Below are 16451 nucleotides of genomic sequence, written 5' to 3' on the forward strand. Positions count from 1 at the left end.
ATAGCCGCAGCAGGTGTTTTTTCCCGACATTGAAGAAGTGTTGCAGAAGAGCACTTAGGTTATTTTTTTCATTTTTTTAAGTGGTGCCATCAATTTTGGGGTACATGAAAATGGGTACTAGCATATTTTTAAGTCCCTAAAGTAAGCTTTTAAAAATTCTGCATTTGTGCACCTGCCGCTATACATCTATTCTACAAAACACCTGCCGCATACTTGCAGAACAGCCCTGAACCTATTTCCCTATTGTTAATCATTTAAGAGGTGCCATCAATTTTGGGGTACATGAAAATGGGTACTAGCATATTTTTAAGTCCCTAAAGTAAGCTTTTAAAAATTCTGCATTTGTGCACCTGCCGCTATAAATCTATTCTACAAAACACCTGCCGCATACTTGCAGAACAGCCCTGAACCTATTTCCCTATTGTTAATCATTTAAGTGGTGATATCAATTTTGGGGTACATGAAAATGGGTACTAGCATATTTTTAAGTCCCTAAAGTAAGCTTTTAAAAATTCTGCATTTGTGCACCTGCCGCTATAAATCTATTCTACAAAACACCTGCCGCATACTTGCAGAACAGCCCTGAACCTATTTCCCTATTGTTAATCATTTAAGTGGTGCCATCAATTTTGGGGTACATGAAAATGGGTACTAGCATATTTTTAAGTCCCTAAAGTAAGCTTTTAAAAATTCTGCATTTGTGCACCTGCCGCTATAAATCTATTCTACAAAACACCTGCCGCATACTTGCAGAACAGCCCTGAACCTATTTTCCTATTGTTAATCAATTTTTTCCCCTTTTTTTTTCACCCCAATTTTTAAATGAATTTTTTGGGGTGTCCCTATTTTTTTTAAAAAAACTTTTTTTGACACAGTTCTTTTTTAAATGTCATTCCCAGGGGTGCAGGCCATTTTTTTTAAGCCTGCACCCCTAAACCCCAATTCTGAACTTTTTTTCGACACCTATTCAATGGTGAAAAGTTATCCCCGTTTTTTATCAAAGACTTTTCTAACCTGCGAAAAGTCTTTGAAATTGAATACTGTGTAAAACTAAAACCTGCGATAATGACGTCATAAGTGCGATATTAACGCAAAAACGATGTTATCGTTCCCATATTGAATACCCCTAATGATGTACACAAACTTAAATAAAGTGTTTCAAACCTCAAAGAGACACAAATCTTAAACTATTTTAAATGTTTCCTATTTAACAAACATTCTAAACACTTATCTACTTAACATACCATATTCAATAATTCTAGAGATAAACCTGAAGTTAACTATACTCCTGCACCGGTTCTGTCTTAACAGTGGGCATCATAAAAAGTACTTTAGATATTTGTGAAGAATGTGATAAGACATTTCCATTAAATATTAAAACAGAAAAAAAAGTTTTCACCAACTGCATTTATTATGTACTTTAATGTTTCAGTATATTTAAATGAGATGACACAAGTCATGTAGTGTACACTTGAGGAACTGGGAAAGGATATGGTTTAATAATAACAGGAAAAAAAACTCCACACAATATAAAAAGGAAAAAAATAGAACAATGTATAATGGTGACAGTGTCCTACATTCTAGCATTTTATTTAAATTTCTTACCCTTTGCCAGAGTTGCCTGTGACTTTAGAGCAAGGGTGATTGCCACATCCAAGGTCGTCTTCTCCTTCATCCACCATTAATGAGCGGCCAATGACATTCCATACCTTGAAAGCAATTAAGCAATAAGCAAAAGTGTTTAGTATTATGGCAGTTTTCTTTTACAGGGGTGGTTCAATAAATAAGGTAACAAGACCACTCTACTTCATTCTAATTCCCTGCCAGGCCAGAGCAGGTAGATCACTGCTTCCCCTCACGCCATTAGATTGTGCCTCATATCAGTCATACTGTCTCAACATCAGTTGAAAGATGGCAGGGCTGGCGGAAACATGGTCAAACATTGATGTGCGTAGTGTGATCAGTTTTCTGCGTCTAAAAGGCACATCAGCAGCTGAAATTCATCACCAACTTGTCAAGATGTATGGTGATAACGTCATGCCACGGAAACAAGTTTGGTGCACTGCCTTTGATAATGGCAGGACAGGCGTTTAAGATGAGCAGCCATCCTTCTGGCTAAGCACGTGCACCAAAGATGAAGATATGTGCTGCATATAAGGGACATACTGTGAATGCTATAAGCTATTGTGACACATTGAGCTGGTTGCGGAGGTCAATTCATCGAAAATGACCTGGGTTGCTGCGAACAGGTGTCATATTGCTGCACGATAATGCCAGGCCACACTCAGTCAACCGCACGTGTTCATTTTTAAAGCACTAGCATTGGGACCATCCTCCTTACAACCCCGACCTGGCACAGAGTGATTTCCATCTATTTGGACCATTGAAGAAGCACCTGGTTGGAAGGCGACTCGCAACCGAAGGTGCAGTTCAGCAAACAGTCATGTTCTGGCTTCAGGCACTTGACACTGATTACGTCTATGCCGGGATAGATGCCTTGGTGTACCATTGGAAAAAATGCTTAGACAAGTATGGGGACTATGTGTAAAAATAATCTCTACCAAGGCCATACTATTGATTATATGGAATCGGTATGTCATACCGCCGGACGTCAGCACGGCGGATGAAAGGCTATCCCTAACCCTCTCACCCGCCTAATTCTCCCTTAGGGGTGCCTAACCCTAACTTCCCCCCTAGTGCCTAACCATAACCCTCCTGGGGGGGTGCCTAACCCCAAGTCCCCCCGGGAGACCCTAAACCTAACCTAACCCAATATCCCCCCCCCCCCCCCGCCCAAAAAAAAAAAAAAAACACAGAAGGTTTAAAAGAAGGAAAAAAAATAGATCAACTAACCTGATCACGTGTAAGGATGTTCTGCATTCATAATTTTTGAATTGGTCAAATACAAAATTACACACAATACATACAAAAAAAAAAAGTAGACATATGTATGAACTTTTTAAAGGGAGTTATATTTACACATTTTCTCTTCTGTTTTACTGCATATGGATTGAATGACTTTTGCTCTGTTGTAAAGCTCATAATGACTGTCTAGGTTTTAATGCTCTGATTTGTTGAGAACTTCACAAGTAGAGTAATTGCCACATCCAAAGGGTCATTGCTGCCTCACAGCACTGGACTCAGGAGTTCAATTCCTGTCAGGGATCTAGATCTGTGTAGTTCAGTTTGTATGTGCTCTCCCTGTACGCGTGGGTTTCCTCCAAGTGCTTATGGTTTGTGGAAAGGTTTGGGGCTATGACTGTGCTAGTAACAAATAATCAGGTATGACAGATTAGTATTGGTGATTGATTAGATGGAGATAGGGTCTGGCTGAAATAAAGAACTGTTACCATTCAAGTAATTTCCTTTACATAATCATTGGCAGCCATAACATATGGGTTACATCCTTAGAATACAGTGTGAATCCGCCTTCCCTTTGGTGTCTAATAGTACTAAAAGCACCTCACTAAAACAGCCTGCCGAGTGCCTATCCCATGGGTGGGGAAAACTGCGGTGTTGCGATCACCGCCAGATAGTCACAGAGAAGGGAGAGCTTGGGGGCAGTCCGGCATATCCGTAAGTGCAAGGCACACCCCCAAGAGTGTTGAAAAGAGAACGCGCCTTAAAACACCCCCCCTTCTTTTCTTGTGACCACGCCCACTTTTCGGGCAGGCGCTGGAGTGCCCTTTCTTTAGAGCTGGGGTAGCCCTTGAAGTAATACCCCGTGGCCCACCGACCGGGGCACCGTGGAGTTGTTCCCCGTGGCCCTCAGACCAGGAAGTAGCTGATCGTTTCACGTTGTCAGCCGTTACCGCGCACCTCCTTACCCCCAGCTGCTGGCATCACACTGCAGCGCAGCACACAGCAAAGTGCGGCTTTACTTTCCCAGGCTGCTACACTATGCCGCTGCACCATTGAGTGTCACTGGACACGGGGTGGTCTGATCACCATTGCTGCTGACCGGGAAGCAGGGAGACAGCGCTCCTTAAACAAGTGACACGCGGTATATGTGCAGGTGGCAGGGGATGCTGGTGCTGAAGGGGTATGGCAGAGATTGGTGGCGGGGATGCTGGCGCTGAAGGGGTTACCTACCAAAGCTACAGTCTCTGCTGCCAGGAAGTGACAGGATGTAAAAAAAGGTAAAAACAGACCATGTTTTGTTCAATAATATAATAAGGTCTTAAGCTGGCCACACACTAGACCAACTTACATCCAACCAGTTGATTGGTTGGAATGAAAATCTGGTAAGGAATAAAAGCAAATGACAATCAGCAATTTACTCCCAAACGCCGGAAAATGGACAAAAACTGTTGTTTGAACAAATTGTTTAGATCAAACATTTAAACTTGTCTGAACGACCATTTTCATCTGTTTTCTGGCATTTAGGAGCAAATTGCTTATCATCAGTTACTCCCATACGTTACCAGATTTTCATTCCAACCAATCAACTAGTTGGATGGTTGGATGAAAGTTGGTCTAGTGTGTGGCCAGCTTTAGAATCCTCTAAATGTAAAAGTCTAAATACTGCAGTATAGCTTAGTGGCCCTCGTGCTTCGTTGAATTTTTTTAATATGGCCCACACGGTCTTAAAGGTTGAAGACCCCTGCTTTAGAGTGACCACTAGGGTCCATGCAAGTCTCGTTACACACAGTGCGCACTCAAGCTGCATAAGCAAATCGCACGCCCATGCAACGGCATTCAAACGGACAGTCACACCTGCGTTTCACTAACCACTCCTCCGTCACCACCCGCATGGCCTGTCACTCACTCTGCAATGGATTCCAGTGTGTCCATAATCTCAGTGCGATCGCCGCGCATGCACAGTGCACATGCAACAATCGGAAGACCTGCGTACGCGCAGGGCCTGTGTAAGTTCTCTCTCTCTCTGTACCCTTGGCAAAGGTTCAGCCTAGCGCCCCCCTTACATACTAAGGACATGTACTTCCTGCGCACTATTGCTTCCTCTGCCCGTGGAGCTGGCACATGGTGGGGATGGGGTACAAACTGTGTGGGCGATGAGTCAGTGCCCCACCCCAACCAAAGAAAATTACACCTTTCACATTCCCTCAGTAAAGCTGCCAGTTACAATTAAGGCCCGTATTCAATTAGTTTCGCACCCGCGATACTTTTTAGTATGCCGCACTTTTCACCGACTTCGCATGTTTTAGCAGCGGAAACTTAACGTGTGCACCCCCGCTATTCGCCGTATTCAACTTCAAAGGATGCGAAAACGTGACCCTGCGAAACTCAAACAGGCGAAAAGTGCTGTTAGAAATGGGGAAATCAGCCTGACACCCCCCAAAAGATGCACTAACATTGGGGATCAGTATAGATGTCCCCGATTAGCCCTCCTGGAGCTATTTGGGGTACTTAAGTGCTTTCAGTTGGCTCTATATAGCGTCTTTGCACAAGTGGTGAAGAATAGCATTAAGCAGTTTTTTGGGGAGAAAATAGTCCTGTCAAATTTGGGGTACATGAAAATGGGTGTAAGTATGGTTTAAAATTGCTAAAGTTAAGTTTTAAGTGCCGCCAAAAACATCCCTTCAGCAAGCACCTGCATGCCAAAAAAAACACCTCCCCCATACTTGGAGACCTCCCAAAAGTCTATTTTGCTACTTTTTATGTGTGTACCCCCACCTCGTACATTTTTGCCCCCATTTTCAAAGTCAATTTCTGGGGTGTTAATCACTTCTTTTTTTTTAGGGATTTTTTGACGCAGTTATCCTTTGAGGGGCTGTCCCAAGGGTGCAGAGTGGTTTCCGCACCTTTGCACCCCAAAACCGCAATTCTGCACTTTCTCTGCCTGCTATTCATAGGCGAAACTTTTCGCCTATTACACGGCATTGACTTTCCACGTACGCGAAAAGTCTTTGCAGTTGACTACGGCGATAGTTTTCCGCCTGAGGAAATTATGTCATCCACGATACTTTTTTGCGGATTCGGACTTTTCGCGGGCAATTGAATACGGGCCTAAGTTGCATTATAAAGGTGTTTTATATTTATATATCTATATCTATTTTTTAAATGTTCTTCCCTGCTGCATAGATACCTCTCTGGTTCTAGTTTATATTTAACCAGCGCACTGCCACACACAGCATACAGTATATTATATAATCACAAAATGTTTATTATATATATATATATATATATATATATATATATAAACACCACATGTATTTTGAGTGACTCAACATGTGTTAATGTATATTATATATATTAATTAACAAGAAATCTGTATTGTGTGTGTGTTGTGTGTCAGTTAGTGTAATGGTGCTACAGACAGTATATATTATACTGTCTACAGCGCCATTACACTTACTGACACACACACACAAACATTGCTTGTTAATATATTATATTACATATTGATTACAGACTGACAGTCCACAGCAGTGCTCGTTCCCTCTCCCAGGCTCTCAGCCCAGCCGGCATCCATTCCCGGCTCCTCGCCTCTGACTCAGAGGAAGAGCAAAGGGGAAGTGTAGAGCTAGGGGGCGGGTGATTGTCTCATTGGCTTGCTTTCACAAACAACAAGTGAAAGCAAGCGCTGGCATCCTGAACCCAGCCGGACAAAGGGCAGAGTAGACGCTGCGGGGGTAGTGAGGAGACAGTGTGCTGCACTGCCGGTGCACACTATCTCACTCTCAGTCACTGACAGAGCAGTGGTTACGGCTGGCTACTCCAGTGCCACGTCCGCTGCTAGGACTTGACACGGGCAGCCGTGCAGGGTCGGTGCCACCATTATGATCCATTTAGATTACACTAACAACATAAGACAATTTATGGGCGGTGAGCGACCAACCATTGTCTCATTTTAAGATGCATTAATATATCATTTTAGTGTGCTCTGGGAAAAGTTTTTGCCTCTTGGATCTTTGTAAACTTCCTTTATGAATATTAGTTTTTCCATTCTTTTTACACAACATAGACTCCATTGTTGGTTTAATAAATATTTCTTCATTTAATTGGCAAGTCCTTTTTTGAGTTACATTTTAACAAAGTTCGTCAATTTGAGTATTATTCTGGGACCAGTTTTCTACGGAAGTCTGTGGCCACAGATGAGCAGTATCACTCCTGGGCACGGAATGTTGCTTTTATTTGTATGTTGATATGTTTATTTAAGGTTTATACTAGTAAAGGGACCCGGTTCACCTCAGTCTGCCTGGTACTCCGTCCCATCCCTGCTCTAGCCACTGCTCCATATCCCACTCTGGGCCTGATTCAGACCCGGACGCTATTTGCGGCCGCTCGCTCTCAAAAAGGGGCCGGATATTTAAATTGAGCGCTCGCTCTTTACGGTGTGAGGACGCCTCTATGTCTGTGCGAGCGTCCGCTAAATGCGCTCGCTATTTTTTCAAGACGCCCCTTTGCCGTTCGCAAATCACGTCATCTCCTGTTTTTATTAGATTAATCGGGAACATCGAACAGCATCTGAACTGCTCGCAGTGCTTGAGGTAGGAATTACTTCCCGCAATCACTGCGTGCAGTTCAGGCTAAAAGACAACCAAGTGACGTGATCAATGATGCTCCTTTGCTAATTATGCACTCCCATGAAACGCCTTTTTGACCGTTGGGCACGCCTGCGTTCGCACAACCACTCCCCCGTTTTCAAGCACCTTCCCCCGTTGCCACCCACAAACGGCACATTCAAAATAGCAGCCCCTCTGTGTTTTACGAGCGCACGATTTCTGACCGCAATGACTGGTTTGCGCATTGAGAACCATACACATGCGCAGTTGTGCAACCATCGCCCAGAGCGAGCGTGCGGACGCTTACGAGCGGGTCTGAATCAGGCTCTCTGTCCCATTCCACCCCATACTTACCCCATTCCTGGCGAATCCTCCTCCTCTGTCCCGTATTCCTAACAGATGGAACTGAACATGCATGGTGGAGATGGGACCGCCCTTAGCAGATTATTATATAGGAGGAGTCAGTGTCTCTTTATATACTTGATTCAAAAGTTAATTGTATTGGCGATTTTGTTTATTAAGAAATTTATATATTTGTCAGCACCTTTATATTTTGTCTTTGAAGGGGGAATTCCAGGCTCCTCTTTAGAGGCAGCAGACAAACAATTAAATATTTGTATATGTAACACCTGTTTTATCTAATTCAACTTTGGACCACAGTACAATAGTACATATAATAATTGTGTTTTCTGGCTGTAAATAACACTTCAACAAAAAAATGGTTGTCCATCTCTTCCCACTCTTTATTAATGAGATCTTTAATCACCCGGTGTACTAGATATTCACTTCTGGCTGGCCACCTTAACTCTATGAGATAATTTGTCTTTCCGCTAGTATCCCATAACATGATTTTCTCCCTTTACACTATAAAACCTCTCATTATCATTACATAATAATAGTTAAAACTACTTCTTATTAAGAAGTCTATGCAGACTAGTCTGATTATATTATAAAAAGAAAACTGCTAAAAAAGCTAGTACGTGAATTCCCTGCTGACCATAGTCTCAACGGACATCCATACACGTAATTAAAGTCTAAAGGTGCCCATCCACTAGCAGACATGAAAGCGACTGCACAATTGCGACATTGTAATCATGTAGTCGTTTGTCAGTCTGTGATGAGCCTGCACTGAACGAGCAGTTGTTCAGTGCAGGCTCAATCATCTGCAAACATGCTCAACCTGACGTTATCGTCAGGTTGACCAGCATGTTTGAACGATGATAGATGTCTAAACGATCAGCGGGCACGTGCATCGCATCACTGGTCGTTTTAGATATGTTTGCAAACGATTTATGAACGATTGAATGATCGTTATCGTTGTAGTAGTGGTAATTTTTGGTGCAGCTCCAACAGTTAGTTTTTAACAATTAGTAATGAGTATCCACAGATCTATGAGGTTTCAATTCTCAATCCTCTATTCTATAAAGGAAGGTTTGTTCACCTTGCCATATGACCAAATTCAGTGGTGCAGAGGTAATGATATAGATTGCTGTTAATACAAATAGGGCTAAGCAAGTTCTAATCAGTCAGATGGACAAAATAGGGTTTTTTAATTTCTAATTTTTAGTATAACAAGATGAATATCTTTGGTGTAGTTCTAACATTTCAGTCCTTCTCTAATTCAGAAAGAGGAGAACTGGTATAAAAGGAGAGACCTTGTCCAACCTCACTATACTCTTTGATAAAGCTTCCTGGACTGGAAGCGAAACGCATCAGTGGATTGATACTTACTGCTACTATTTTGCTTTTAAACCTGCTGGACATTGCCTAAGGATTGCCTCTGATTCATGAGAGCCGCCAGCGCTACTTTCTATAAGCACCGTGAGTACGCTGCACTTGGATCGTGTGCGGAGTAAGGTGAAGGCGGTCACGAGTCGATTTCATTATAGCCTCTGAGCGCGCTTGTCCTTGGATCACCTGTCAGCGGTCTTCAAACGGAAGACGCTATACCAGCAGCACTATCTACTGAGCCCAGTAATTGACCGATTGTTATCAGACATGGAGATCACAAAAAGGGTGACTCAGCTCTCCAATGCACAGAGTTGTTTAAACGCCTTAATATTACTGGACCTGGAGGTCAGAGAAGGTGAACAAAGACTTTAATTACGTGTATGGATGTCCGGTAAGACTGTCATTTTCTGGATATATATATATATATATATATATATATATATATATATATATATACATACATACATACACACACACACACACACACAGTCAGGTCCATAAATATTGGGACATTAACAGAATTTTCATATTTTCTCCTCTATTCACCACCACAATGGCTTTGAAATGAAACAAACAAGGTGTGATTTAACTGCAGACTTTCAGATTTAATTTGAGGGTAATTACATCCAAATCAGGTGAACGGTGTAGGAATTACAACGGTTTCTATATGTGCCTCCCACTTTTTAAGGGGCCAAAAGTAATGGGACAAACTAAACAATCCTAAATCTAACTTTCACTTTTTAATACTTTGTTGCAAATCCTTTGCAGGCAATTACAGCCTGAAGTCTGGAACGCATAGACATCACCAGATGCTGGGTTTCATCCCTGGTGATGCTCTGCCAGGCCTCTACTGCAAATGTCTTCAGTTCCTGTTTGTTCTTGGGGCATTTTCCCTTCAGTTTTGTCTTCATCAAGTGAAATGCATGCTCAATCGGATTCAGGTCAGGGGATTGACTTGGCCATTGCATAACATTCCACTTTTTAGCCTTACAAAACTCTTTGGTTGCTTTTGCACTATGCTTCGGGTCATTGTCCATCTGCACTGTGAAGCGCCGTCCAATGAGTTCTGAAGCATTTGACTGAATATGAGCATATAATATTGCCCAAATACACTGCAGAATTCATTCTGCTGCTTTTGTCAGCAGTGACATCATCAATAAATACAAGGGAACCAGTTCCATTGGCAGCCATACATGCCCACGCCATGACACTACCACCACCATGCTTCACTGATGAGGTGGTATGTTTTGGATCATGAGCAGTTCCTTTCCTTCTCTTCTCATCACTCTGGTACAAGTTGATCTTTGTCTCATCTGTCAATAGGATGTTGTTCCAGAACTGTAATGGCTTTTTTAGATGTTGTTTGGCAAACTCTAATCTAGTTTTGTGGCTCACCAATGGTTTGCATCTTGTGGTGAACCCTCTATATTCACTCTTGTGAAGTCTTCTCTTGATTGTTGACTTTGACACATATACATCTACCTCCTGAAGAGTGTTCCTGATTTGGCCAACTGTTGTGAAGGGGTTTTTCTTCACCAGGGAAATAATTCTTTTGTCATCCACCACAGTTGTTTTCCGTGGTCTTCCAGGTCTTTTGGTGTTGCTGAGCTCTCCGATGCATTCTTTCTATTTAAGAATGTTCCAAACAGTTAATTTGGCCACACCTAATGTTTTTGCTATCTCTCTGATGGGTTTGTTTTGATTTTTCAGCCTAATGATGGCTTGCTTCACTGATAGTGACAGCTCTTTGGATCTCATATTGAGAGTTGATAGCAAACTAATTCCAAATGCAAATGTCACACCTAGAATCAACTCCAGACCTTCTACCTGCTTAATTGATAATGAAATAACGAGGGAATAGCCCACACCTGTCCATGAAATAGCTTTTGAGTTGATAGTCCCATTACTTTTGGCCCCTTAAAAAGTGGGAGGCACATATTGAAACTGTTGTAATTCCTACACCGTTCACCCGATTTGGATGTAATTACCCTCAAATTAAATCTGAAAGTCTGCAGTTAAAGCACATCTTGTTTGTTTCATTTCAAAACCATTGTGGTAGTGAATAGAGGCCAAAATCTGAAAATTCTGTCAATGTCCCAATACTTATGGACCTGACTGTGTGTATGTATGTATATATATCTGCTCCCACAGGCTGCATAGCCGGTGGCTGCCATAGTCTGTGTTAAGATTCAAAGTGTTCTGATTATAAGTGTAAATACAATTTGATAACTAAGTCGGAGTTACGCTGGAGTTAAACTGGAGGAAAACTGAGGGAAAAGAAACTCAAAACCAAAACACTTTCTGAACAACAAGAAGCAGCATACTTATGTGAATGAACAAAATCAACATCTTCTGCTGTATGCATATCCAGGCAACTACTTACTGCACTCACTGCTTGGACACTGCAAGTACTCCCCTGTCTGTGTACTGCTCTTGTTGATTGATCTTTGTTGATCAGAACACTACGGACTGGATCAGCTCGGGTACATTGTAATTTTGTCCTCATTCATTTTGTATTGCCTTTTCCAATTGTGTCACATCTATCCACTTTAATCATTTGTTTATAAACTAATTCCTGCACCCACTACTCACATACCTCTCCTTTATAAATCACTTTTGGAGCTGCGCTCATACATTAGCAGCACTGTTCTTTACATGTATTTTTGAACATTTAACAACTTTAATCCACACTGACTCTATATCTCACAGCCTCCACTCCAGTTTACATCTCAATTATTACCTTGTCCACAGCATGAACACCCTTACTTCACACAACCCCCATATTCTATGTCCACATAATCCTCTACTTTATCCATCCCTCTCTTCCCCCTCCTGTTTCCTCCACTTGCTGTTCTTCCTTTTTTTCTCTCATCAGTCTGCTTCCAACCCTCTGCTTCTTTCCCCCACCTCTCCTATACCTCCACTCTCAACCACCTCCCTCCATTGTCTTGTTACCCCACTACTAAGCCCCATTCCCTCCTCGTTCTGTCTGTCACCTCCAGGGCTGCCAAGAGAAATTCTGGGCCCGGGTACTGCAACATCCTGTGGGACCACATCATGTATGGCTGCACCCATTTGTGAGTGGGTCTAGCATGTGAGATGCACCCACTCACAGGAGCATGGCATAGCACCCAGCAGCTGGAACTAAAGTAGTCACTACTGTATTAGGATGGCAGGACAATCCCATAATAGCTGCATTTCTTGTCAGGCTGTATATAGATGCTAAAATGTAACACACAAATTAAAGTGCATCTACTTTACTTTGTACATCTCTCATGTAAATAACACAAACAATCTATTTTCTATCATAGAGATAGATGTATGAAGGACTTAATTTTTACATAACATCAGGTCGTCTTATACACACACATTCCGCAGCACATATCCTAACCCACTGCTCCATGCTCCTTCTTCACTATCTACCCCTCTGTGTCGCCCCTGTCTGTCTGCCCTTCCCCTTTAGAATGTAAGCTCTCACGAGCAGGGCCCTCATCCTCACGTGCTTCTCCTCCCCCTACTTATAGTATAATTTACTCCTAACTCCCTACAATGGCACCTACCACCTGGTTGCTCATGTCCTGCTGCTTGTGTTTTGCAGCTGAGTTTATAACCTTGTCCTTGTCCTGCATTGTTTTGTATTACTATTAACTGTTTTTCTTGTGTGCTCATTTATGTACTGTGTAAGGCGCTGCGGAACCTTTGTGGCGCCATATAAATAAAGGATAATAATAATAATATATATATATATATATATATATATATATACACACACACACACACACACAAGAACAAACAAAAAAAGTCAGTGCGCTAGTGCAAAATAGTCAATGACATAGGACAGGATACCACAGTCCTGAAGTGATTTCACAGAGACACACTGGACTGTGTCTTTTTGGTTTCAATTGAAATCTTCATAGTGCACAGGCCAGCAGCAATCAGCCGGCGTCTTCCCCTCACACAGACCCAGATCCGAAGGGGTAGAAATCTGAAATATTAGAGCACAAAAAGGGGGCGCCACATCGTGCATCAAATATAGACAAAAGTTTTATTACATAAAAAACAGACTCCAGGTCAGTGTGCGTACCAAAGTAGGCGGTCTAAAACCACCGCAAGCATAAACAGTGAAATAACAATAAGGCTGGTGTTTCACCCGAACGTCTCCAGGATCTATTCCAGCCAGTCAAGCAGTAACAGAGGGTCACGCCAGGCCAAGCCCCAACATGTTTCGTCCTTGGACTTCGTCAGGAGGCTGTCTGGCGTTGTTCAGAAGAGGGTTTAAATAGCAGTTCTTGTTCCCATTAAGCAGGTGTATCTTCTTATACAAATTAATTAACTGCTTGTCACAGATTGCAACAGTGTTAATTTAAAAAGTAACAAACTACTACAGCACATGTATGAACATATTTGCATCATTACAAAATATGATTAAAACACAAATATGCTATCTAATAATAACAGGATACTAAAATCAATGTATCTGAAAGATAAAAAAAATAAAATAAAAACATGTTAAAACTGCATACACCGATATATAAACCAAAGAAACTACATAAAATAAGGAATAATCAGTCCCATTATAAACAAGTGGACAAAGGTAAAACAATTCATTCCCTTAAAAACGGGGTAATATCATACCCCTCATTTAACCCATTGGGGTGCACAGTATTTAAGGTGATAATCCAAAAGGATTCTCTTTTGGCTAATATGTTTTCCCTATTACCACCCTTCATATCTGGTCGAATATGTTCCAGTCCCATAAATTTCAACGCTGTTGGATTATTACTTTGGCATTTTTTAAAATGCCTGGGTACACTATGGTTTTCTACACCATTTTTTATATTTCTAAGATGTTCTAATATCCTAATTTTTAAAACTCTTTGTTTTACCCACATAAAATTTTCCACACCCACATATTAATAAATAGATTACAAAAGTGGTGTTACAAGTAATGAAATGTTTGACCTTAAATTCTTTTCCTGCATTGCTCCTGAAAATTTTTTGTCTATTCAAACCATTAGGACATACTTTGCAGTTACCACAGGTGAAAAATCCCTCAGTTTTCATGAAGGATCCAGATGCATTTGTTCCCCTATCAACAATCATAGGAAGCAAACTAGGGGATAAAAAAGATTTCAGAGTGCGAGCTCTCCTAAAACAGGATTTTGGTACTTACCGTTAAATCCATTTCTCCGATTCCACAGGGGACACTGGAGCTTCATGACAGTGGGGTATAGACGGTGGGTTGAGTTGAGCCTGGCACTTTAAAAATCTACAAATGTGACTGGCTACACCCCCTCTATGCCCCATCAGCCCCAGTTTGAAAGAACTGAGCCCGAGAGGAGACGGAGAACAGACTGAAGAACAGAGAAGGAGAACAGGAAAAGAAACACAATCCAACATACTGACACACTGCAAGAACACAGCAGGCTGCAGGGATTAACAGTCACACAACCATAACAGACCAAACTGCAACAGAACTGAAGCAGAACAAGTAACTGATAAACAGGCAAGAAGCACTGGGTGGGCGTCCAGTGTCCCCTGTGGAATCGAAGAAATGGATTTAACGGTAAGTACCAAAATCCTGTTTTCTCCTTCATCCACTAGGGGACACTGGAGCTTCATGACAGTGGGGACGTCCCAAAGCCACCCTCCTGGGGGGGGGGGGGGGGCTGGGGGGCAAAGAGTGCTGAACGCCCTGCAAGACACTGCGACCAAAACTTGAAGCAGAAGCCGCAAAAGTGCCAAATCTGTAGAAACGTACAAAAGTATGAACCGAAGACCACATAGCTGCTCTACAAAGCTGTGAAGCAGAAACACCTCTACGTGCCGCCCAAGAAGTACCCACAAAGCGAGTAGAATGCGCAGAAATGGATACCGGCGGTGGTCGAGCAGAAGCAACATATGCCTGACGAATAGTCAGACGAATCCACCTGGCCAAAGTCTGCTTAGACGCAGGCCAGCCACGCCGATTGGCATCATAAAGGACGAACAGAGCCTCTGATTTACGTAGTCCCTCTGTATGGGCCACATAAATGCGAAGTGCCCGAACCACATCCAAGGAGTGAGAATCCCCGGAAGAGTCCGACAATGCTGGCACTACAATCGGCTGATTCAGATGAAACTCCGAGACCACCTTGGGCAAAAAGGAAGGGCGGGTACGAAGTTCCGCCCGATCCTCGTGAAAAATCAAGTAAGGGGAACGGCAGGACAAAGCTCCAAGTTCAGACACTTGTCTGGCCGAAGCCAGGGCCAATAAAAGGATCATCTTCCAAGTCAAATACTTCAATTCCACATCCTGTAAAAGGCTCAAAGGTGGATGACTGAAGAAAAGATAAAACAAGATTCAGATCCCAAGGAGCCGTGGGTGGCACAAAGGGGGGCTGAATTCTAAGTACCCCTTGAAAAAAGGTCTGAACCTCCGGAATAAGAGCTGGAAAAAAATAGAAAGAGCAAAAATCTGCACCTTAAGCGATCCCAAGCGTAGGCCCGCATCAAGGCCTTTCTGAAGAAAAAGAAGAAGACGCAGTAAATGAAAGGAGGAAGTGGAAGATCCACGACCTTCACACCAGGAGATATAAGCCCTCCAAATGTGATGATAATGTGCTGATGTTACCGGTTTTCGAGCCCTAAGCATGGTAGGAATGACCGCCATAGGAACACCATGGCTTCTTAGGACGGCGGTCTCCATAGCCACGCCGTCAAACGAAGCCGCCGTAAATCTGGGTACACACATGGACCCTGGCGTAGAAGGTCCGATCGCAGCGGAAGAGGCCAAGGTTCGTATGCCAGAAGGAATAATAGATCGGAGTACCAAACCCGACGAGGCCAATCCGGAGCCATTGGAATGACGGTGGACGACTCTCGTTTGATCCGTTTGAGAATCCGAGGGAGAAGCGGAAACGGTGGGAACAGGTATACAAGGCTGTACGGCCAAGGGATCAGTAAAGCATCTGCTCCCACCGCTGCCGGATCCATGGTCCTGGAGCAGTAAAGGGGTAGTTGATTATTTATCCGTGATGCCATCAGATCTATCTGTGGTTTCCCCTATCTGCAAACGAGCTGACAGAAGACCTCGGGATGAAGGGACCACTACCCGGGATGAAGATCCTGACGACTGAGGTAGTCCGCTTCCCAGTTGTCGACTCCCGGAATAAATACTGCCGAAATGACCTCTACGTCTTTTTCTGCCCACAGAAGGATGCGACTGGCTTCTCTCATTGCCAGACGACTGCGGGTTCCTCCTTGGCGATT

The 16451-nt window shown here is 42.8% G+C and overlaps 1 protein-coding gene across 2 annotated transcripts in view; it reads right to left on the reverse strand.

Annotated features, from left to right (window-relative positions):
* CCS (copper chaperone for superoxide dismutase) overlaps window positions 1-16451 on the reverse strand; it is a 91377-nt gene that overhangs the window by 2060 nt on the left and 72866 nt on the right. For both annotated transcript variants that reach the window (XM_088468405.1, XM_088468407.1), the window contains exon 7: window positions 1606-1709. In XM_088468405.1, the coding sequence (XP_088324531.1) occupies window positions 1606-1709 (104 nt within the window). The remainder of the gene's footprint in view (window positions 1-1605; window positions 1710-16451) is intronic.

The sequence above is a fragment of the Taudactylus pleione genome, unplaced genomic scaffold, assembly GCF_031769625.1.
Source record: "Taudactylus pleione unplaced genomic scaffold, aTauple2 ptg000085l, whole genome shotgun sequence".
NCBI classification, from domain to species: Eukaryota; Metazoa; Chordata; class Amphibia; order Anura; family Myobatrachidae; genus Taudactylus; species Taudactylus pleione.